The following is a 23,080-nucleotide window of genomic DNA, read 5'->3' on the forward strand; positions in this document are numbered from 1 at the left end:
AGAGATAGGTGCATTTTCTGAGTTCTTGAGAGTTGTATTTTAAAATATCTGTAGCTGTGTAGATGTGGCCTGAGTCTTAGGAGGGAAATCACTTAATTTTTCTTGTTGCCTTCTTCGCCCACGCCCAACTTCATTGCCAGCAATTTGCCTCCTCTGCATCTTTTTTCTAACATGACACCTCTTTTCTAGGGAGCGTAGGGAGGCAGAGTTGTGTGAAGCGTACAGGAAGGCAGAGACTCCAGAGGAAGCAGCCATGGTTTTACAGCGCTACGCTCTTCGCTTCACCATCAGTGACGCAACCTTGGACAGCCTGAAACTGCCTAGATCCACCCCCAAACCCAAAGTGGAGCAAACTCAGGTGCTCCAAGAGCACAAACCCACTCAATCCACTGTTGACTCTGAGACCTCAGACCTTCTGCACAAACCAGAACCAACCATCACAATGGACCAGCAGCACAAACCTGAAGAGATCGGTGGAAATGCACAAGAGAGATCAGCTTCCTTTTCCTCCAGCACCCCAGCACTTAACAATCCCCCTGACACCACCATCACACACTCACAACACACACCACCTCAATACCAAGAACCCAATGAACCTCAAACCCAACACAAAGAGTCTCCAACTACAAACCAACCACCGCTTTCAAAAGATACACCCCCTCAAGCCAAAGAAGCACCGCCTCAAACTGCACAAACACCGCCTCACTCTGTGGAGCCTGTGCACACACAGCCCTGCACCACTGCACCCTCCAGACCCGTCCCGCTGCTCACAGCCAAGCCCTACTGTCAGCCCAGGAACACACACTCGGGACACAAATCTGTCAAGGTGAGGGCTTGACATTAAAGGAATAGTTCAGCCAAAATACAGCAAAAGATATTTTCTCACTTACTCATAGTGCAGTCGGTCCATCCAGATAGTTTGTGTGTGATTTGGTGACCTCGGTGAAATGGAGCTGAATGGGTATCTTTTTTTTGTGAAGCTCAAACTGCCAAAAGTTTACCTGTGAAATATGCAACAGCAATACACCACAGCAAAACAATGACACAGATACCCAACATTATCAGTGCTGTAGGTTATGTCAGCTATCTTTGTCATTGTTTTTGGAAGGAGATATTGCTGTTGAGTTTTTCACATGTAAATTTTTGAGATTCGAGCTCCACAAATGAATACCCATCCAGCCTCACTGTTTTCAATTGCCGGGAGACAGAGGAGATTGCAGCACACTGGAAACCTCGCCAGATCACACAGAAACTATCTGGATCGATCAACTGCACGGGGTAAATGAGAAAATACCTTTTTTTTGGGGTGAACTACTCCTTTAACACACAGTGTCCAGTTATCATGTGCCACTTCTTTGTCTGAGCCTTGAAGTTGAAAGCTGACTTTGTTTTGTTTTGGTGTGTCCCACTCAGCTGGATGGGCTGGTGCGTGTTAACGGGGAGGTGACAGAGGAGACGCCCGTGTCCCCATGTCCCTCTTCTCCTCTGCGCCTCCCAGAGGGCGACATAGATGCTCCCTCTGAGCTGCTAACGACAACAAGTCAGACAACAGCGGAGCAGTCACCACGCCCGCACACGGAGAAAGGGACCGCATCGTCAGGCTCGGCCATCAGCTCCCTGATCGGAGGCCGAAACTGCATCATCACAACAACGATTGTGACAGAGCTCACGCAGACTCACGTGGAGCCACTCCCCTTGGAGATCCATAGCAACGGACAGGTAACATTACAAGCGACGTTTTAAAGCTTCAATAATCAAAATTTCCAAGGGCTGATTTAAGTGAGGGCCATTTTGATTCAACTGACTCAAAAAAAAAGAAAAAAAAAATTGGAATAAATAAATAATTTGATGGTTGAGTCAGTTTGTTGATAAATGGTTTTTGTTAGCTGAGTCTAAATGGTCCTTATTTTTGCAATTTCAGGAACAAAAAGGTTTTCACAGAAATGGCCCATTCACAGTCTGTGTTCGTTGTAGGCCATTAAAAATTAAGATGTTTTTGCTTACATATACTCTTAGTGGCCACATTGTTAGGTCCACCTGCACAAACATACATCCAACACAACTGTTCTACTATAAACTTTACTTTTCTGATGCCTATAATGCTCAGGTTTTCTTTTTGTCACAGTAATAGAGGTGTTCATTCAATTCTATGTTTGGCATTGAGCTCATAGTTAGTGCTGCTGTTGTACTGGACTGCATTTTATTGAGAGGTGTTTCCACTATTCTGTCCCCCCTCATGTATATAAATAGGGAGGACAAAAAATTAGAAACACCTCCCAATATAATGTAGTCCAGTACAAGACCTCTGCAAAGTACAATCTCAATAATAAACACAGAATTAAATTAACACATTATCCACAATATCAACAAAAAATGAATATTATATTATTATATATAATATAATATATTAAATTATAAAAGGTAGAATTTCTGGCAGAGCTGTTGCACTGAACTGCATTAGACTGTACAGGTGGACCTTATAAAGTGGCAGCTGAGTGTATATGCCTGTTTATTGTTACTTGGTTATTTGATTTCTGTAACCATTTTCAAGTTGAAGCAGTTGTTGAGTTAAAAGCAAGCTAAATACTTGGCCTCAGACAACCTCAGTCTCAGTTACTGTACCCCAGCGCTGAAATCTTCTGCTAAATCCATCGAGTGTGCTGCTTTTGCAAAAGAGAGGAGTCAGAGTCCTGCTAACTAGTGAGGTGTTTAGCTTGTTTAGCTTAGCAACGTGTTAGCAAACAACCATTTTGACTTAAAAAGAAAAAAGTTTGAAAATGTCTATATATAGTAACCAGCAGCAACAGAGAGAGATATAGGTAAGAAGGTATAATGTGGAAAAAGCCTGTAATAAACAGAGACTGTGCAGGAGACAATAATGTTAAATCCTGTTCTCATTTCTCATAGTTTAGTTTAATTGATTAGTTTACCTGACAGGGACTATGCACAACACAACAGCTGAGCCACAGTAAGCTAATTAGCTCATTTGCATCTGGAGCCCATTACAACATTAAAACAACAACTTTACAAAAAGGCATGTCACATATAAAACTCTTTCATACAAAAATATGCACAACACAATGCTCCCTGTCTTAGTAACAGTAACAAGAGACAAATATGCTGAGGCACTGCTGAGTTCACTCATGAGGTCTAATGCAGCTTTAAATGTTTGGTAAAAATGTGTAAATAAATGCAAAAGAATCTATTTGTTATTGTATTCACTGAGCTGATTATTCAACTTCCAGGTCAATGGCACCTTGGGGTTGTTAAGGAGCCCAGCGGAGGAGACAGAGGCTGTGACAGTGACATCGCCCAACAACATCCTGGCGTATTCTCCCACCGTCACAGGTAACTTTACTCTGAATACCTCTCTTTTCAATTTGTTCCCTGATATCTGCATTTTGTCCATATAAATGTTCAGATGTGACTTTGATCTTTGTTTATGTGTGTCCATCTGTGTCCTATCTTTACAGAGGGCCTTGAGGAGAGCAATGTGACTGTAAGTGCAGATACAACATGTTTTTTCCTACACTGGGATGTTCTCCTTCACTCCACATTTGACCCTGTCCTGTTCCTTCCCGTCTTGTAGCTGTAAACACTGTAGTCGACTTGTCCTCTCACCTTTCCCTTCTCTCTGTCCCTTTGCTGCGTATACCTGTGTGTTTGGTTGTTTGTTGGGTCGGGGTTAGATTGAGACCCCCATGTTGAACTTGGCTAAGCGTGTTAATCACTGGGTCTGGGACCCCAATGAAGAGCGTAAACGGCAGGAGAGGTGGCAGCAGGAGCAAGAGCGCCTCCTACAGGTACACTGGTGGATTGGTTTGGAAATGTGTGGCTCCTTGTGTGCAGTGGTGGACAAAGTACACAACCCCATTACTTGAGTCAAAGTACATTTCAGTCAAATTTTTTACTTGAGTTAAAGTACTTTAAAAAAGTACTTTAGCATTCAAAAGTACGTTTTCTTTTCACAATCAGTGTAATGCTGTATTGTGAGTTGCATTTTACCTTGAAAGCGGATGTCTTGCTTGTGCTTGTGTCATAGAGCTGGATGACGCATTTCTACTTTTCTTAGATAAGAGTGAAAAATTCAGCTGACTTCAAAATTGTGCTTAAAAGTAACAAACACCTTCATAGAAATGTTGTGGTGTCAGAAGTACAATATTTGTCTTGGAAATGTAGTGGGCTAAAGGTTTACAGAAAAAAAACAACCATATACTCAAGTTAAGTACAGATACTCAAAAAATGCACTCAAGTACAGTACTCAAGTAAATTTACTTTGCTACTGTCCACCACTGTTTGTATGTTAAAGTCACAGTAAAATGAGAAATTACTTTTCCAGCATGTTAGCCAGTTTTCCACACTATAATATATACCTCTTGAACAAGAATTTCCACAAAAATGCATAAGAGATTTATTTTCTTGTATTTTTGCATCAAAATCCCATTTCTTTTACTTCTTGGAAAACAGAGTCTCTTTAACAGTGACCTCATGCTTCCCCAGTAGTCAGACATCCAAATTTAAACCAGATTATTGAACATTTCTTCCCCTCTGCCTGTCCCATCAGATAAATCAGCCTCTCTCCTCCTAGCAGATGTTCTGTTGTTTTTCACATTTTTGAATGATCCCTCTCTCTGCTTTCTATTCCATTCAGATATCCTGTTTCATCAGAAAATATGTCAAATAACGAAAACTTCCAAATGACATTTCATTGTGACTTTTCATCAAAAAGACGACGCAGGCTATCTGTTGGATATCAGTCTGTGTGTGTGTGTGTGTGTGTGTGTGTGTGTGTGTGTTTGTGTGTGCCTGTTCGTGCCCATGTCTGTGGGAATATTTAACATATTTGTCTCTGTAGGAGCAATACCAGAGAGAGCAAGAGAAGCTGAAGGAGGAGTGGGAAAGAGCACAGATAGAAGTGGAAGAGGAGGAGAGAAGACATAATGAAGAGGTGCACCCGCTCACCCACCCACCCACACACACACACACACACACACATACACACATACACAGCCTTGAAGACAAAACACATTATTTACCAGTTGGTGTTTGTGCGTGTGTCAATGTGTGTCCTCCAGGAGAGACGGATTCTGGAGGAGACTGCGACCCCCCTCAACCCTTCAGGCTTGTCCAATCAGAAAGGGATGATGTCACCACCTGAGCAGAACCACAAGGCAGAAAAAGGAAATGTTTCCACGCAGCAGAACGGCCAGAAAGTCTCCACGGGGAGCGAGGATCAGCACGCCTCCAAGCTGCATTTCTTTCAGGGTGAGATGCAGCTGCTAATAACACATGCACATATAGTGCAGGCGGTGTGCACTCACACTCAGTTAAATAATTCAGAGTTTCTCTCAGAGCCACTTGTTCCTGTAGGTGGAGTGTTTCTGCAGTAAAGTCTGACTTCATGATGTGTTTGTGTAGATTCATCATGTGATGGTGAGCCCTCAAAAAAACAGGAGCTGTGGAAGACGGCCTCTCTGGACCGCAACTCTCCGCTCACTCAGTCCAGCTCTGTTAAAAGGTAAGCGCTGATGTTTAATGTGCGTCTGACTCCTCCTGTGCAGCTGCACAGACACACAAAAAAACAAGACAAGTGTGTGCTGATTGTGTTTCTGCTGTTTTAATTGAATTGACTGCAGTGAAGAAGAGCAAAAGTGCTTCATGAATGTTTTGGTGCCTTAATGGCACTTGTCTAGAGTGGATGATATAGTGAATGATAACGGATCATTCCGCCACAGAGATGAAAAATTTGCTTGCGTCATGTTGTTAATGATAAAGCATGCACATAATTTGATTTCTGAGAAAGTCTAGTGAAGATTAATTCAATAAAAATGCCATTTGGAGCTTTGGAGCTGAGACAAGCTGCTCTCCAGCACTTTTAATCTTCACTATACTTTTTAGTCACTTTGGATTTCGACTTTTCTGTTCTAGGGAAACATGTATGTTCTCTGAAAGTTATTAGAAAAACTGACCCTGTATTTCTTTAATTTTCTCTCATGGAGTCTTTCGGTGTTCGTTGAATACCTCCTTTGCTTTGTCTGGTTTTGTGACCGTAGGTCTGGATCACACGACACTGTCATAGGATCAGAGCAGTCCTCTTCATCATCACCTCAGCCTTCCTCTCCAAGCAGGTATGGAAACACTCACGCACACTCACTCTCTCTCTCTCTCACACACACACACACACACACACACACACACACACACAAACACACAGCTAATTAAACCACACTGTTTTCAGGTGTAAATGTAGTAAATCATGACCGGTATAAGCAAGCAAAAAATGCATTTTTTCCCCTCATATGTACGTGTGTGTGTGTGTGTGTGTGTGTGTGTGTGTGTGTGTGTCTGTGTGTCTGTGTGTGTGTAGATGTGTTAGTGGGAAGAGACTGTGTTCTGGTTGTTCTCAACCACTTGGAAAAGGAGCTGCCATGATTATTGACACACTGGGGCTGTTTTTCCACCTACAATGTTTCAAGGTAGTATTTACTACTGCTACACACACACACACACACACACACACACACACAGAAACAGGAACATGTTCTTTTTTTAATAATATGGTAATCAGAATGAGGCTGCTGAAAGGTGTTGCAAGATGTTTTGGAGTCATAGCTCAGGCACCTAAAAGTTAAACCCTGTGTTCTCCAATGTCTTGCAGAAAGGCTTTTTATATATTTAAATATTCCTGCTCGATGCAATAGTGCCTGAAGTTTATCTCCCCGCTTGTTGAATAGCTATGTTGTCCTTTTTAGTTGATATCTGTGATGTTAATTCTGGATAGTCAGACTTGGCTAGTAAATGTTTAAACAGATTGGCATGGCAGTGCCAATGCACCAGTAATCATAATAAAGAATAAAAAAACTAATAAAAATAATCAAACAATGGTATTGCAGATTTTATGTATAATATGTACATATAATAATATGTATCTGTGTGTGGATGTCTCTGTCAGTGTGGAGTGTGTGATGGGCAGCTGGGTGACACCACTGCAGGGACTGATGTCAGGATTCGTAACGGACTGCTGAGCTGTAATGAGTGCTACATCGCATCGCGTGGTGAGGACATGCATGCATGGAAACACACACGTATAGATAATAGACATACACATACACACACACTACATTTGTTTCCCAACTCCTAATCAATGAGTGCAACCTGAGCTTGCCACACTTCACGTCTAACCTGTGGACACCTGCTGTGTTTTTATGCCCTCACATTTGCAGCTCTGTGTCATCAGATTCCATTGAAAATTAATGATTGCCTGTTACTTTTAAGCCTGAAATCTGAATGTGTCAGTACCCTAATCTACACCTAACTCTAATGTTAACCTTAATTGAAATCCTAACACTAAATTAACCCACTGAAGATCTAAGAAGTGGCTAAACTGACTGGTTTTCAGTTTGCAAATAATATCAAATTGTACAATGAATAACAATTATATAGGACGTAGCAAACACAGAAACTCAAGTACAACTACAAACACACACACACACACACACACACACATACTCCATCCACCCTCATTGTGAGTCATTACAACAGGTCACTGTACAAATTTTACAACATGTCATGTTTATATTTGCAGGTGGAGGGCAGCCCACCACGCTATGATAGGCTGTACTTGTACTGGAAGCCCCGTGGTCACCATGGTGACCAGACGGAGCATACTCTGGAATCTTGAATCACTCCGACATTCTGGAATTTCTCTGGAACTCTTCTGGAATCATTTTGAAGCTTTGGAAAGGCTTTGGGATCTTCGGTTTTCCCGTCTGGAAATGCACAGCCAGCCTGTGGGACGTTGCCGAAAGTGAAACGGGGCTTTGGGACACAACGTGTGGACAAACATGACGTGCTTGCACATGCAGTTTAAACATACACCCGCACATCTCTTTCAAATACTTGTAGCATGGACTTAATCTGGAATCCGTTCAGTGAGTTTAGGTCTTTGTTCGTCCGTACTGAAGCACAGTCACGAGACTGTGAAGGTCTGTTCTGCCACAAGCTGAACATGTTACGCTAAAAGCTACACACTACCGTCTTTAACACATTGGTTCCTAAATCTGTGTGTTTACAGAGATTCATTAACCCCTGCTTGTGCACTGATTATGTGACACTACTCTCTGAGTGTATAGTAAAGTGATTTGAGTTGAATAACCTTATGTAGCTTGACCATGATAATGCCTTATTCACACCTTCCAATTCTTTCTTTTTCTTTTTCTTTATTTGGTTTTGTGTTTACGGTTTTGCATGAAAGAGGAACATACATAATGTGAGTTATTGTTAATGTGCTCAGATGGCATTGTGTGAGTTTGACTTTGGTTATTATTATCTTTTCCTCAGTGGAACTATATGACTTTGGTATTTCTTCTTGTCTTTTTAAATTTAGGGAGCCCAGTCACTCTTAACTGTGTGTCCGGCGAACTTACACAAGCATTTTCTTTATAATCAATTTTACAAGAATGGAAGTGCATGTTAGTAATGATAGCTGTTCTTTGGGTTTTAAATATTTTCCCTTCAAGATGTTTTAGCTATTGTTTATTCTCATAGCTTCATTGCATCAGAATCAGTGCCTTATGTTTTGAATGTGTGGTTAGTAAACGTGCGGGGGTATTTCATACTCTCTCGGACCTCTGGGTCTAGAAATGTGTATGTGTGTGTATGGTGATGCACGTACAGGTATGAATGCAGTGTGTGTGCTGAATTGACTTTAAGCACAGTTCCATACCAGCAAAAAAAAAAAAAACGTGTTAATGGATCAGCCTCTATTACTCGCCTCTGATTTTCTTCCACCCCTAACCCATGAACTAAACCAATGACAAACTTATTTGCTGCTTCCCAATCAAGTATTCCCTATTCTCTGTCAGTCAAGTTATCTCCTGCAGTCTCTCCTCATCTGCCTCCATCTCAAGCGTTGCCTCCCCAGAGTGTGACCTTCTCTCTCCTCCTCCCTCTACTCGTGTCATCGCCTCTGTCCGGAGCGGAGGTCATCAGCGGTTTGACCCTCGACGTGTCTGTCGAGGGCTGACAGCCTCTATGTCACTTAGAGGAACGGAGTGTGTTCAGTTCATTGGCTTTTATAGCAAGTGTATGTTTATCAATAAAATATTTTAAACAGAAAGTTGACTGATTTGGGGGTTTTCTTTGGATTTCAGTCACCGGCCAAAGCACGGCAAACACAGCAGACACACAGGAAGGACTTACACTTTATGATGACCTACGAGAGTTGCAGGACCATGAAATCACTCAACAAACCCAGAAATGATGATGGTGATCAGTTTTTGCTCACCGGATCAGCTGATCTGGTTTCTGTTTAGGTCTGCTAACTTATTTCAAAAGCCTGGAAAAGAAAGCATATGTACAGTATATGTATGTATATATGTGTATATACGTGTATATATGTGTGTGTGTGTGTGTGTGTGTGTGTGTGTGTACATTACATTACATATTAGTTTGAAGACTATTATGTAAACCTACATTTCGTTGAGAAGAGCATAGAAACCTTTTCAGATGTAATATTGGTATCCTAAATTTATCTATATTTGAAGAGTTCATTTGCAAAAACAGATATCTCCATTTGAATTTATTAAACCTTTTTAAACTTTTTTTGAATTTTATTAAAATTTACTTTATATTTATTTCTATTTTTTATATGTTTATTTAGTCTGGCATAATGTTTATTATCCTAAATCATGCTTTGCGTGTGTGTGTGTGTGTGTATATGTGTGTGTGTGTACTCCAAGCAGTATCAGTGAAAAAGGTGTATTCATTTTAAGAATGGCTTTTATCTGTTTTTGCAAATGAACTCTTCATTTATTTAATCCCCAAAAGCAGTATTAACCCAAGTGTGGAACATTTAACAGTTAATGCTCATGATACTTACACAGTGGGTCATATTTTTGCTGACACTGTGTGAAAGAATTAGGTGTTTTTGTGGTTGCCTTTATGTTTTTCTCGCTTCCCTGTGCGGAACTATTATGGTAGGAACAAACGTTCAACAAGCACCGGGACAAATAAAAAAATCGAAACCGGAAGTGTATCAACTGTCAAAGAGGGAATTGCCCGCCCCCTGTTGTTGTACAGTATGTAGGTTAATGGTCGTTTGTTATGCTTTCATTTCCTCTTTAAAAATAACAGGGAACGGCACACATGACGGATCCAAAAGGAGCCTCGCTGTATGCAGTACGTACGAGTTCATGCCACTTCACCGCTTAGCTCGCTCCGCACGGACAAACACACCAAACTACATTACATTACAAACTACATGACGCTAAACTCATGTCAACACGAGCTAGACAGCTAATTAGTGAAGATGCTAAACAGTTAAATTATTGTTTTTGTAGCTCCTCGGTCGTGTAACACCCGTCTGCATATCTCGTGTAAGGTTTTTTTTTATACATGTCTTATAAAACTAGCTAGCAGCCGTTAGCAGCAACCGTCGCTACGCACAGGGCTCGTCATGTGATCGGCTGTCACGTTGGTTTCCATGCTGTTGCTGTGGTGACGTTCAATCTGCAGCTCAGCAAAGTCAAGCATGTTTCTGTTTAAAAAAGCTTTCCCTATCTATCGATCTGTCTATCTATCAGTCTGCAGAGGTGTAGAGTAACTATGCACTGTCCTTGAGTATTTGTATTTAGTGAGACTTTAGGTTTTCCTGCACAGCGTTCGGTTTGGTTTGTTTATTTTCACATATGAGAAACTTTCGAAGAGATAAACTTACCAGGGAAATGTGAGGGAGAGTTGCTGAAAAACCCTCAAGGGGCTTGGAAAGTGCCGTTCTCCAGGCAGCATACCACGGGAACTGAGTATACATAGTTTGGATGTGTCATACTCATAATTTAAAATAAGTGACAGGGAAAAGAAACAAATCTTCTAGGGAAACTACACTTTTTTATGCACTTACTGTTAGGAGGGTGTTGTTTTTCAGACTCTAACAGCGATTAAGGAGTGTAAATGAACTTGAACTACATTTAGGCCTATCTGCAAAACAAGGTATTACTAAACATGGACTATGGTGCACTGTCAGCAGTGTGATTGGCTGTGTCTGTTTTGTCAGGCGAGCACGTCAGCCGATGTGACGCGGAGCACGGAGGAGGACCCTCTGGTTGACGGCCCTCTGATCTCCGCTGATGCCCTCCACTCTGCCATCAGGAGAGAGTTTCAGACTATCCCAACACCCTGCCCTGCTGCACTGCTGTCGCTCCTACATGTATGTCTCACACACACACACACACACACACACACACACAAACACACTTGTCTGCACGATCAATATTTGATACTTCAGTCTCACTGGCACTATTCCTTCCTCTTTTTAGATGGTGTATGTGGCATTGTCCATTTGTGTGGCGGTGGAATGTGAGCTGGAACTCGGCAGGGCGGAGGAGTGTGGCAGTGTGTTGGGTGTTGTGAAAGGCCAGAGTGTCATTGTGTTTGGGAAGGTGTGTTTATGGGTGCTGGTGCTGTTTTTTGGTGAGTGTGTGCAGCACCATCACAGTCGGGCCAGGAGCAGAGGATACCTCCGATTCTACCGACAGACACAGGGACTGCAGCGTTTGCCTCTCACCGTGCACTCCGCAGGTGGGGGATCGCATTAAGACGCAGGCTATCGATTAACATAAATGATCAAGCATTTTATCTAAGTTGTCAAAAATAATGATAAACGCCTGTTGCAGTTTACCATATACCACACCATATCTTAAAGTTGTACTTAGTCTGACCAGCAACTGAAAAAAAAACAGAATTTTCATTTTACAACAATATGAAATGGGGAAACTGAAGCACATTTTATCATTTGTTAACCTGTACCCAGCAAATATTGGGTAGTATTACTTCACAACCCATTACATAAATGATTAATCACATATCAAAAAATACAGGTAACTGACTGATGAATTGACTGATTGTTTTAGTGCTATTGTCTGCTCCGTTAAAGTCAAAATAAGATTTTTTTTTCTGGGAACAAGAGATAGAATTATCAAATGCAGAGCTCTGTATTTTCCACAAGATGGCAGTGTTTTCATTGTTTTGTTTTGTGTGTGTGTGTGTGTGTGTAGGAAATGTGTTACTGTTAGTTGTCCTGGCTGCTAGATTGAAACCACTTCTGTCCATCTCCATGATCCTCGGCATTCTGGGATTGGAGCTCGTGGTGGCGTTGCTGTGCCTGCTCCTCTACACAGGTAACATCTGAATTCCAGTAAAAAGATCCCGAGCCTTTTTCAAAAACAATACTTCAAATCCTTTTTTTGCGTGTTTGTTTGTTTGTTAATATGTTTGTCTTGATTGAGGTGCAGTTGTGCATGCTACCCCTCACTCTGCCATTTTATATTGACAGTTGACACATTATAAAAGTAGCGACAAGCAGTAAGTCACTGATTTGTGGTGTAGCCTAGAAACTTTGTCAGATTTTATCACATCATCTGCAGTGCTCTAACATGTATCTATCTATATCTGTCTGTATCTATCTATAACTATATCTATATCTATCTAGATAGATATATTTTTTTTATTTTGTGGAAAAAGGCTGCTAATATCAGTAATGCTACACAGAGACGACACACCCTACAAATTACACTATACACACAAACACGCACTACCCCCACACTGTTTCTCGATACATTCGCATCACAATACCACCAGCCCTGCCCTTTCGGTCCCAACAGCATGACAATCAACCATTCAGCCTCCTTACCATCCTCTCTCTCTCTTTCTCTTTCTCTACCTGTTTCTGTCTCTCTGTGTATCTCTTTCTCTTTGTTTCTCTCCCGTCCCTCTTTTTCCATCTGCCCCAACCCAACCACCAACTACACCAAATGTCTAGCTCAGGCTGCAGCACTGTAATGCACTGATATATCAGAGTTTACATCAAACACCAGCCAGTGGAGTGTTTTCCCCTAGATATTTTTTTTCAGGCTGCGTATCAAAAATCACCTAAACTGACACATCATACAGGTGGGCATGCAGGTGTGGTTGGCTTGAGTCGCACGATGTAGTGGGAACTCTGCAGCTTTTATTCGTTTTTTCACATTTATTTTTAAAACTTAAAGTGACTGCAAGGAGAGGATGTTTAATAAGTTGCACATCTAATGCATAAAATAGGTTGCAACAACTAAGTTAATGAAATAATATTGCGTTGCACTTTCTGGGCTAGGAGGAAAATTTCACCATTTTTTTTTTAAAGCCATACAAGGCCCATTTATTGAAATGTTCATTCAGGCTGTTCTGAAGTTTCACCCAAAATAAGGCTTTATTATCCCGGCCAGGCAGCAGCCTCGAGGGCATATTGAGTTTGGTTGTGCGTGTGTGTGTGTGTGTGTGTTTTTGGGTCTGTGTCAGCTAATCTCACAAGCAACTAGGCCCATTAGTGCCAAATTCTTGTGCACAGTTTAAAAAAAATGTTTGCTCTTGCTGCGCCTGCTCCCTTTCTTCATTCACTGTCTAGCTCACTTGACCAACGCTGCTCTCAACCTCCCTCTCTCGTCACATACTACCAGCCCTGTCAGCCTCATATTTTTTCATCCTGCTGTGGCCGTGTTCACTCCGATTGTGGGTGAAAAAATATAGTATGCCCCTTTGAGTTTTTCAACAGAGCGCAGAGCAGATACATTGGGACTGAGACAGAGAGAGGTGGGGCGGGGCCAGCCGGTGTGTATGCAGTAACAGATCAAGTGGGGTGTGTGTGTGCGTGTGTGTATGGGAGGGAGACAGAGAGAGTGACCTAAATAGTAGTTGTGAAGTTTGTAATTGTAATTTGTACTCTTTTTTTTTTTTTTTTTAAACACGGTTTGTGTTGAAAGCCATATGACTCGTGACAAAGAGCCATAGGTTCCAGACGTCTGGTATAAAAGTGTGTGATGAGTACGGGATAATCAACTCGTAGGGTAAAGAATTTTCTTTGATTCTACATTGTGCCTTAAGCCTGTGCTTTTTTTTTTTTTTTTTTTAGCATTGTGATAAATGCTGAATCGAACTATGTGTGCAATACACGGTTTAAGCATACACCTCTTGGCCAATCAGAAAAAAATATTCATCCAGACTGCTATAAAGTCATATGGCAAATTATTCCATGAAATACTAAGACTTTATTCAATGAAATGCCCAGAATATTCTGTGTTGTCTGTGCAACATAGTTATTATTATATACTGCTATACTCCATTTATATTAAGCAGAACTTTTCAACAACATTACATTCAGTTTGATCTGCAGTTTAATTTTATTTTCCTGAATAAATGATCTGTTTTTAATTTTTACTGTATTTATTTCATTTTATGTGTCCAATAACTCTCCGAGCAGCTTTGTCTTAAGACTTTCAGAGATCAGTCTGATCTGGAGTTTGGCTGTGCAAATGACAAATACAAACCTTGAACCTTGAACCTTAAATACTCTAAAGTAGCATAAAGAGTTATATTTTCTTGCTATCAATGGCAGTCATGAGTTGTGTGTTACCCGATACCATATTCTCTCTACAGAAATAGCAAATTATTGATGTGCAAACATATGGGTATTTGACACAGAAGCTCTTAATGGCACAGTTGTATGAATTGTACGGAATGTATACTGAAATACAGAGAGGACATAACATGCAGCCACTCTGTAATGCTTTTCGGTTTTATTATTGTTAAAATGCCAAGTCTTGGGGAAAGGCTACAGAACTGGCACACAGGGCATCCTGTTAGTTTGCAAAGGAAGAGTGCTGTTAAAGCTGCTGTGTGTCAGAGGATACTGATATTGATGAAACTGTATTGAAAGGAAATACATATTAAAGGTGTGTTTGGCAGCTGAAGGGCACAGATTGAGGCAGCGATACTGCAGGCAAGGAGAGAAGATAAGAGGCATTAGGCTTTAGCCTAGCCAGAGGGTAGTCCTCAGTCCACTCCACCCACACACACACACACACACATACTCACACACTCACACATTGTCCTCTTGTTTACAGTGAGGGTTATTCAGCATGTGAGGGGGATGTTTGTGTGCACCCATCGCATTCCAGTTCAGATCAGTGCAGTGAGGCACAACTTGAGCTGAGTGACGCCTTGCAGTGCAAAACCCCGACATTTCAGGACAGATACACATTCTTGCACACACACACACACACACACACACACACACACACACACACACACACACACACAGACACACACATATCAGCTACTGCAGAGCTACAGCAGCAGTGGTCATCTCACACGCAGTAGAAACCTTTTCTTTGTGGTGAGTGAGACAGAGAGGGAGATGAGATGCCTGCAGCTACGAAGTTCCACAGAGGAAGGCCTCGTTCAACTTCTCTTTGAAGTGCGCTCTGTGTGTGTGTGTGTGTGTGTGTGTGTGTGTGTGCACTTATGTGTGTGTCTTTGAGGTTTGCTGTATGTATCTGCCTCTCTCATTATAACATGAATGCACTCTCCTCTATAGGCGTGCATGCTCCTTACACATCAAAGCTGTGCCTTGGCCTTCAAAGGTTCAACTTAGAATACATCTCTTCTCTGCTTGGTCAGAGCTTAGTGTAAGCACTGCAGGGCAGGGATGACACACACACACACACACACACACACGCTCTATCACACTCACACACTGAAGTGCCCTGTTAATGCCAATCCAGCTGATTACAGCTGTTTTAGAGTAAGGCCTCTCTTCTGTTCTGTTCTCTTCTGTTCTGTTCTCTTCTGTTCTCTTCTCTTCTCTTCTCTTCTCTTCTCTTCTCTTCTCTTCTCTTCTCTTCTCTTCCCTTCCCCTTTCTTCTCCTCTCTCCAACCAAACGCAACTCCCGCACTGTCTTCCTTGTCATCATCATCATGATCATACAGAGGGGCACACTATCTTGTCTCCTCACACAAAATTGAAACTACTCTATTCTGAATGTAGACAGGTTGTTATTTTGCCTGATAGCTACAGTATAATTCAGTTCTTTCCGTTGCCAAATTTCTAAGGGTTCATTCATCTTCAAACTGTAGTGTCTTTTTCAGGATTGTCCTTAAAGGCACTCCTTTCCCAAAGCTTCTACGGGTCCTACACACATCTCAGCATCACAGCTTTGTGCGCAGGACTGCTTTTTCAATAGATGGTAAATTTGCAAAGGATTTTAAGTTCTGCTTTCAGGCTTTTAAGTTCCTAAGTTGCAGATAAGATATGTTGACTCTTCTTCTCCAAGCCTCTTGTGCTGCTTTAGCCAAGATTGGCAATCAGCATGCTGTAGTCACTGCCTTTTCGCTCCTGCTCTGTGATTTCAGTGCAACTTCAACATAGCTGAGATATTATAGTTTTGTATTTTTCATCAGTCTTTATTTTTATTTCATTTTTAGTATTTGTTTGTAATTCAGTTTAGTTTGACTCAGTTTCCCGAGTGGGTTCACTTGTTTCAGTTTGGTTTGCGTTGTTTAAAAATGTTTAGTTTTAGTTTAGTTTTCATTCGTTTCAGTGTTAGTTTTAGTTTGTTTTTTTAGTATAATATGGGCGGTATATGTCAGGGTCTAGATGCAAGAAGCTCAGAATGGAAACAGTTGACTCGCAGTCGTGTCGATGTCCCAGTCTCAATAAACATCAGCACCAACGCCTCCTCATGCTTGTCACGCTGACAAATTTGACCAAACTGACTTAGACTAAAAACATTTTCTGTATATTTTTATTTTAGTTTAGTTAGTTTTGTACACAGTACACAGTTAGTTCATTTCGTTTTTTAGTCTAGTCTAGTTTTTATTTTTTATTTCATATCAGTTTTTTTTTCACACTTTTTTTAGTTTTTTGTTTAGCTTTAGTTAACTATGATAACCTTGAACGGTAGGCAGTTTTTCTGTGAGAACATCATGTATTACCATTAGCAGTTCACACCTATCCAGCTGCACTGTTATCACCTGGAAATGGGTACTTCTTGAAGGCTGATTGAAGTCCGTCAGATCTGAGGCATCACATTAGACCTGGCAATTACAAAATCAGCCTACCATCATCTTAAAAGTATAGTGAAAATTAGAGGATGTATGGCTCAGCAGGATTTAGAAAAAGTTGTTTTTTCAGACCTCTTTAAAAAATCGATCTGGCAACTGCAGCTCACTCAGAACGCTGCAGGACTCTCCCTCATTAAAACAAAGTGGAGCACCTAACTCCAGTTCTCAGATCACTGCACTGAGTCCCTGAATCTCAGAGGACTGATTTTAAAACACAGCTACTGAACAGTTTAGGGCCAAAATATGTTTTGTCTGTGTTATGAAGCATCTCTCAGGTCATCTGGGACAGGTTTGCTTACTGTGCCGAGGGTCAAAACTAAACTCGGTGAATCAGCTTTTAGTTTCTGTGCACCACATGTCTGAAACAAACTTCAAGTCTCTCTTTTAAATCCAAGCCTGAAATTTCACTCTTTGCCAGTGCCTTTTACTAAATTATACACTGTAATTGTAATACTCTTATTATTTTATCTAATTTATTTCATTTTTGTTCTTTTTCCCTTTTGGATTTTAAATCTTGTTTTTATGTCATCTTAAATCTAAATGTAGAGCACTTTGAATTGCCTTGTGATTGAAAGGTGCTGTACAAATGAACTTGCTTTGCCTTGCCTTGGCGTGAGCCCTGTCTGTCAGGCCCTGTGTGTGTGGCTGTGTGTGTGTGTGTGTGTCTCTAACAATGAGGTGTGAAATGTGTCGCCTCCTTTCCACTGCAGTTTTAGACTCTCAGCATCCATCCATCCTGATGCTGCACTCTCTCTCTCTTTTACCCCTCACTGCACTCCAGAAGCTCCAACCATCCTCATCCTCACACTTTTCCTTATGTTGACTAATTGACAAAATATTTGGAGTTGAGAGACAGTAACGACCACTGATCCTGTTTGCAGCCCAATCTGGTCATTTTGTGAATTTTCCCTCCAAAAACACCTTTGAGTTAATTGACAGCTGGGAAAATGTTTGTGTTTCTCCTGTTGATGGATTCATTCTAGTTGACGTAAACATTTGACAACAATTTGCCAATTTGCTGCATCTCTGAAACAACTCAACCCAGATAAGGCATGCTTGCTAGGGGTGAAATGAGTCATTCACTGAATCGATGCATCGGTTATAAATTCTGCCGATTCAACTGAATTGATCCTCTAAAAGAAATAAACAGAACAAATCGCTCCGACTTCAGTCTGAATCAATGTGAAATGCTTATAATTCTTTAAATAAAGACCCAATGTTGCGATCTGATGCAATACTATGAATTACAATTTTTCTGTCAATATTTTCTTTTGTTTTTCAGATTAAAACATGTATGTAAAGTCTGATTTCTTTTTTTAACATTTCAGAAGATAAGAGATGGTCTTACATTATTACCTATATTTATTAAATGGATATCAAATTTTGGCTTAAAAGTACTGACTCAAATCATCTACTTGGATTGTGATTTAGAAATTCAAACTGAACTGTTTGCCAAAAACAGAAAAAGAAAAACTCAACATGCAGCTTGTGAATTGTGAATCTTAATGAATCTCTGTTTAGCCAAAGATTTACCCCCTTATGCTCACTATCACCTCTGTCTTTTTTGTGCTGTTTTTACCCCTATTTTTTATCCCCACCCTGCATTTTTTGTCCTTCCTTGGAATGACTCTCACACACATACTTGCCCACTATTGCTGTATTTACACACACACACACACACACACACCTAGATTTAGGGTCTCATTATGCAGGAATTTGCAGTATTTCTTTGGTTTGTGTGTATGGATGGTGAGTTGCCACACTGTAGCAAAGTAAAGATAGCGCTCTTTAGAACCTCCCTGACAATTTCCTCTGGCTAATGACACTCAGCCTTATCAATACTCAGCCGGCTCCTCCCTCTGCCCACACACTCACCTCACATCCACACACAAACACACACTGCAGCCTTATCTTGATTTGAAACACCACCTCCATCTACCATACACTGCCTGCTCCTCAAACAGCTACTGTATACTACACACATACATACACACACACCTTGATGCTAACCCCACCCCTTTATGTAAAGGTGTGTGCTAAGGGTGTGAGAATTACAGGTTTGAGTGCAGGATATGACAGCCCATAAGGGCTAAGTGCAGGATATAACAGCTTGTGTGTGTTTAGGAGAGCGAGAGGCTCGGAAAACAATACAAGAACGAATGTGTGCCGTTTCTCACCTGAGTGATTAACTTTGGTACGAAAGCTCTCACTGCCTGCTGTCTCTTAAATGTGTGTGTGTGTGTGTGTGTGTGTGTGTTTATGTGGAGCTCGGTTAAAGTTACTGCACTAAAGCCGTGGTGTTGTGATTGGAAAGATGATTGAAGTGGTTATGTTTCCTTTTCTAGTCAGGGTGATGCAGTTCAACAGGGACCGAGCCATGCCAGATGTGAGCCAAGAAGAGATTTCACACACCTACAGTAACACAAGCCTGCCTACTGAGACTGGCTTCAGGTACACACACACACACACACACACACACTCTCACTCACTTACAGCATACTTCCTGATACCACCTGTGGCCTTTTCCATTACATAGTATTGGCTCTACTTGCCTCAGCTCTACATGTTTGTTTTGGTTTCTCATTAGGCAAAAAGTTTGGCAAAAAGTATCTGGTAGTGGTTACTATTTTTGGAGCCACCTCTATTGACATTCCAAGCGAGCTGAGCAGATGCTAAAAGCTGAAGCGACAACACTGCGGAACCATTGATTGGTCAGGGAGAAAATGAACAGCTCTGAAATACCAACCGGAGCTGATAAGTTAACCATGTAAAAAATAATGTAACACTTGTATGGTTCTCTGTTAGAGAAGGGAGGAGAAACTAGTCAACATGCCCACAAGTGACTGGCGGGGCTTCATGGTGACGGGGGTACGATCTGCAATGAAAAACGAAATCCAACTGGTACCAAGAGAGAGGAGAGTAGAGGGGATATTATGCGATACTAAGTAATCAAAAAGGGCTATTTTACACCAAGCAAGCAGATTTCACACTTTTTTTTCTTTTTCACTTGGCATTACCTGCAAAACATGTGTGTGACACAGTTTACATCAGCAGAAGTCCTGGGGCACATCTCCTCCAGGTCAATTGTCACAGTCTGCCAGTCTGCCTGAAGAGCAGTGTTTTCTCCAAACTTCTGCCCTGTTGATTTCTCATTTTTAACTACACTGTGAACAAAACTGTCCAGTAGTGAGGGGCGATATGGACTAAAAATTTTATCACGATAATTTCTGGCATTTATTGCGATAACGATAAAAGTGACGATAAAAAATATAAAACAATTCAACTCCATCTTTTTGACTACAAATCTATCACCGCATTCAGTCTTGAGAACCCCACAAATACTGCTCAAAAATAATACTTACTGTAGTCAAATACGCTACTAAACTATACCAATTAAGTTTAAGTAGTACACCTGTACTGCATCCTTTGTAATCACCGCTTTTTTGCAAACTTTGCATATGACAGATGTTTGCTCCACGTCAGACTTACTGTAGCCAAACCAGTTCCAGATAATCGAGCTGGAGCCTCGTTTAGCAACGAGCTCTTCGCTATCAGACCCGCCTTCCGCCATGCTTGTTATTGTGCTACACGTGTGAGCTGCCGGCTGCCAGCGGCGAGTGCGTTGCGCACGTAATTACGTCATCAACAGGAGTTTATCGTTATTATCGCAAGATGACATATTCTTACCGTGGGGAATTTTTTTGATGATATATCGCAAACGATAACATATCGCCCATCCCTACTGTCCAGTCCAAAAGCTGGTGACTTATCGGTAAAAAAGCTGCACCGCAAGTAGTATTGCTTACCTAAAATGTAGAATATCTCCTGTATCATCGCACCTGTGAGGGTCACAAATTAGCAGGTGACCCACTCACACCTATGAAATATGACTGAAGCAACTAATGACCTGGGACTGACGCAGGGTTCAGAAGACAAGCCTGTCTCACTGATAAGCCATTAATTTTGAAAAGCATGCATCTGAAGCATGCACATGGCAACCTCTTGGTAAACAGTCTTAAAATGCTATTGTTGTGTGGATGGAACATCAAAATAGCATTTTCAAATTTACTCACATAATCAGTGCCATAGCTAATAATTTACCTGTAGCTGCAGGCTTCAGAATACAGGACTAAAACTACGTTTACACTAAGCAGGGTCAATTTGAAAAAGCATCTTTATTTCCCCTTTCCAAATTTGAAAACGCTGACATAGGAGTCTCACATGAGCCAGGTTATACTCGAGTATCAAACATGAGGGGACATAAGCATTTTGGGATGTTTTAGAGTGGACAGCAGGCATTTGGAAAACACTAATGTGGTTTAGTGTGGATACAGAACACCAAAATACCATTTTCAGATTTACCCAGCTTAGTGAGGACATGGCCACAAATGCCTGGTCAACCCGTTTACACTGAGCTCAATTCCTGGATGGTAGTGGGGTTTCTAGGTCACTGTAAAAGGGATATGACACACACACACACACACACTTACACATGCACCCTTTCTCATTTACCTGTCTGTCCTTGTGTGACAGAGAGGGCTCTAGTCTGGAGGAGGTGGTGGAGAAGCAGGCCGACCTGATAGAGTACCTGAAACAACACAACACCTTACTGAGCAAGAGGCTGCTCAACCTCACCGCTCAGCACTGACCCCAGTCCAGCCTCTGCCTTGAGCCCGGCACCACCCGATCACTACCCAGCCCTTTAAAGACAAAAGGAGATGCGACGGGATCCATGGGCCTGAAGGAGAGGATTCAGGAGAGAAGAAAAACGGGATAAGAGACTAAATGTATGAGAGGTTTACTGAGTAAGGAAAGCTCTCCACACACTCATACACACCTGTACACACACAGACTGAGACAGGGGGGCCTCCATGCGCGACATCTTCTGAAAACCACCTGAGATGAACAGATAGCAGGGGAGTGAGGAGGAGAGGAGCCACTGGAGGAAAGGAGAGCGGAGGATGGTAAAGGAGGGGAGGTGGGAGGAGAAGAGACATGGGTCACAGATCAGAGGGAGGGGTTTTATTACTGTGTTACGACCCCAAGTGACCTGTCCTGTGTACGTGGGGGCTTGTGTGACTGTGAGAGACACTTTCAGAGAAGGTGAACTTGTTTTAGAGATCATCTACGCTTAGCGGGGGAACGGTGACAAAGCTAAAGCCAAATGCACTGAAAGTGGAGGGGGAGGGAGGAAGAGGGAGGAGGGGTGGAAAGGTTATCGCTTATCAGGGTCGCCCAAGACAAGAGAAAGAGGTCGAGTAGCACTGTAAACGCCCGTGTTGTTTTATTTGTGACTGTGTGTAAATGCATTTAGATGGTGTGAATGTCTTCCCTTGATTGTCTTGCCGAATGTCTTATTTTGTCTTTTCTTTTCTGTCTGTACAGAGTTTGTGTACATGAGATCGGTTTCTAATAAATCTTTAATATTGTCAGATTTTGCCTCATCTAAGTTGAATAGATAAGGGTGAGCGTTGTCTCATAATGTGTATGTATGCGATGCAAAGAGGCACAATACAGTGAAATCCAGGAGTTAAATTTCCACAATGGCAGAGGTGTGTTCAAATATATTGTACTGTGAAACCAAAAAAAAAAAAAAAGATCCTATTTATCTCAGATGAAATGACACAGCAGCAGTGTTAGCTGGTGTGAATGCATTGTCCCAGCTCGTGTACTTTAATGGGTGACGTCAACAGTCATGGGAATCTACCTTAAAGAAATATTGAGGTCGTCATTTGAGCTCTTAGTGGTGGTTCCCTATTGTGATTCCTTTATGTGCCGGGGTCCATAACTCCACAGGCAGTGCAGTATTTACGACTCTTTTCCCATGTGACTTCTGCTGGGAGCCCAAAGTCAGGGCTCCAGGGGGGGATTTCACAAAGCAGGATTAGCTAATTAGCCAGATAACTTTGAAAGTGTTACCAAAACAGCTTCTGAAATTGTTAATTATCAGCGGTAATCAACATAAATATGGGAGTCTTATGCTTAAACATTCAAATTTTGTGTAGCAAATTCTAATCGCTATCACAATTTGCCAATCCTGGTTTGTGGAATACTGTGAGGTATCTGTATCTGAGATTAATCTGTTGCGTTTAAATTGTACTCATTTTAATAATAATACTGCTGTGCTAAAACTAATTTGAAAGGCTCA

General features: G+C 41.5%; 2 protein-coding genes across 5 annotated transcripts in view; both read left to right on the plus strand.

Annotated features, from left to right (window-relative positions):
* The window catches only part of LOC115360193 (LIM and calponin homology domains-containing protein 1-like), a 28,157-nt gene extending 19,039 nt beyond the window's left edge, over positions 1 to 9,118 (plus strand). For all 4 annotated transcript variants that reach the window (XM_030052916.1, XM_030052925.1, XM_030052934.1 and 1 more), the window contains 11 exons: positions 190 to 826; positions 1,414 to 1,719; positions 3,246 to 3,348; positions 3,474 to 3,499; positions 4,856 to 4,948; positions 5,076 to 5,265; positions 5,419 to 5,518; positions 6,054 to 6,128; positions 6,368 to 6,476; positions 6,953 to 7,055; positions 7,586 to 9,118. In XM_030052916.1, the coding sequence (XP_029908776.1) occupies positions 190 to 826; positions 1,414 to 1,719; positions 3,246 to 3,348; positions 3,474 to 3,499; positions 4,856 to 4,948; positions 5,076 to 5,265; positions 5,419 to 5,518; positions 6,054 to 6,128; positions 6,368 to 6,476; positions 6,953 to 7,055; positions 7,586 to 7,611 (1,768 nt within the window). In that variant the 3' untranslated portion in view covers positions 7,612 to 9,118. The remainder of the gene's footprint in view (positions 1 to 189; positions 827 to 1,413; positions 1,720 to 3,245; positions 3,349 to 3,473; positions 3,500 to 4,855; positions 4,949 to 5,075; positions 5,266 to 5,418; positions 5,519 to 6,053; positions 6,129 to 6,367; positions 6,477 to 6,952; positions 7,056 to 7,585) is intronic.
* Positions 9,119 to 10,026: 908 nt separating this feature from the next.
* tmem192 (transmembrane protein 192) lies at positions 10,027 to 22,364 on the plus strand. Its single transcript, XM_030062885.1, has 6 exons — positions 10,027 to 10,179; positions 11,054 to 11,206; positions 11,316 to 11,577; positions 12,054 to 12,176; positions 19,278 to 19,383; positions 21,466 to 22,364. Exons 1-6 carry the CDS (start codon positions 10,147 to 10,149, stop codon positions 21,578 to 21,580), a joined length of 792 nt encoding a protein of 263 aa, XP_029918745.1. The 5' UTR covers positions 10,027 to 10,146; the 3' UTR covers positions 21,581 to 22,364.
* Positions 22,365 to 23,080: the final 716 nt, after the last annotated feature.

The sequence above is a fragment of the Myripristis murdjan genome, chromosome 1 (assembly GCF_902150065.1).
Source record: "Myripristis murdjan chromosome 1, fMyrMur1.1, whole genome shotgun sequence".
NCBI lineage: Eukaryota > Metazoa > Chordata > Actinopteri > Holocentriformes > Holocentridae > Myripristis > Myripristis murdjan.

What these genes read in the sequence shown, in the direction of transcription:
- tmem192 (XM_030062885.1), top strand. Translation starts at nt 10,147, where the DNA reads ATGACGGATCCAAAAGGAGCCTCGCTGTATGCA. An exon ending in GTGCCTGCTCCTCTACACAG is followed by an intron (nt 12,177 to 19,277) that starts GTAACATCTGAA and finishes TTCCTTTTCTAG; the next exon opens with TCAGGGTGATGCAGTTCAAC. An exon ending in CCTACTGAGACTGGCTTCAG is followed by an intron (nt 19,384 to 21,465) that starts GTACACACACAC and finishes CTTGTGTGACAG; the next exon opens with AGAGGGCTCTAGTCTGGAGG.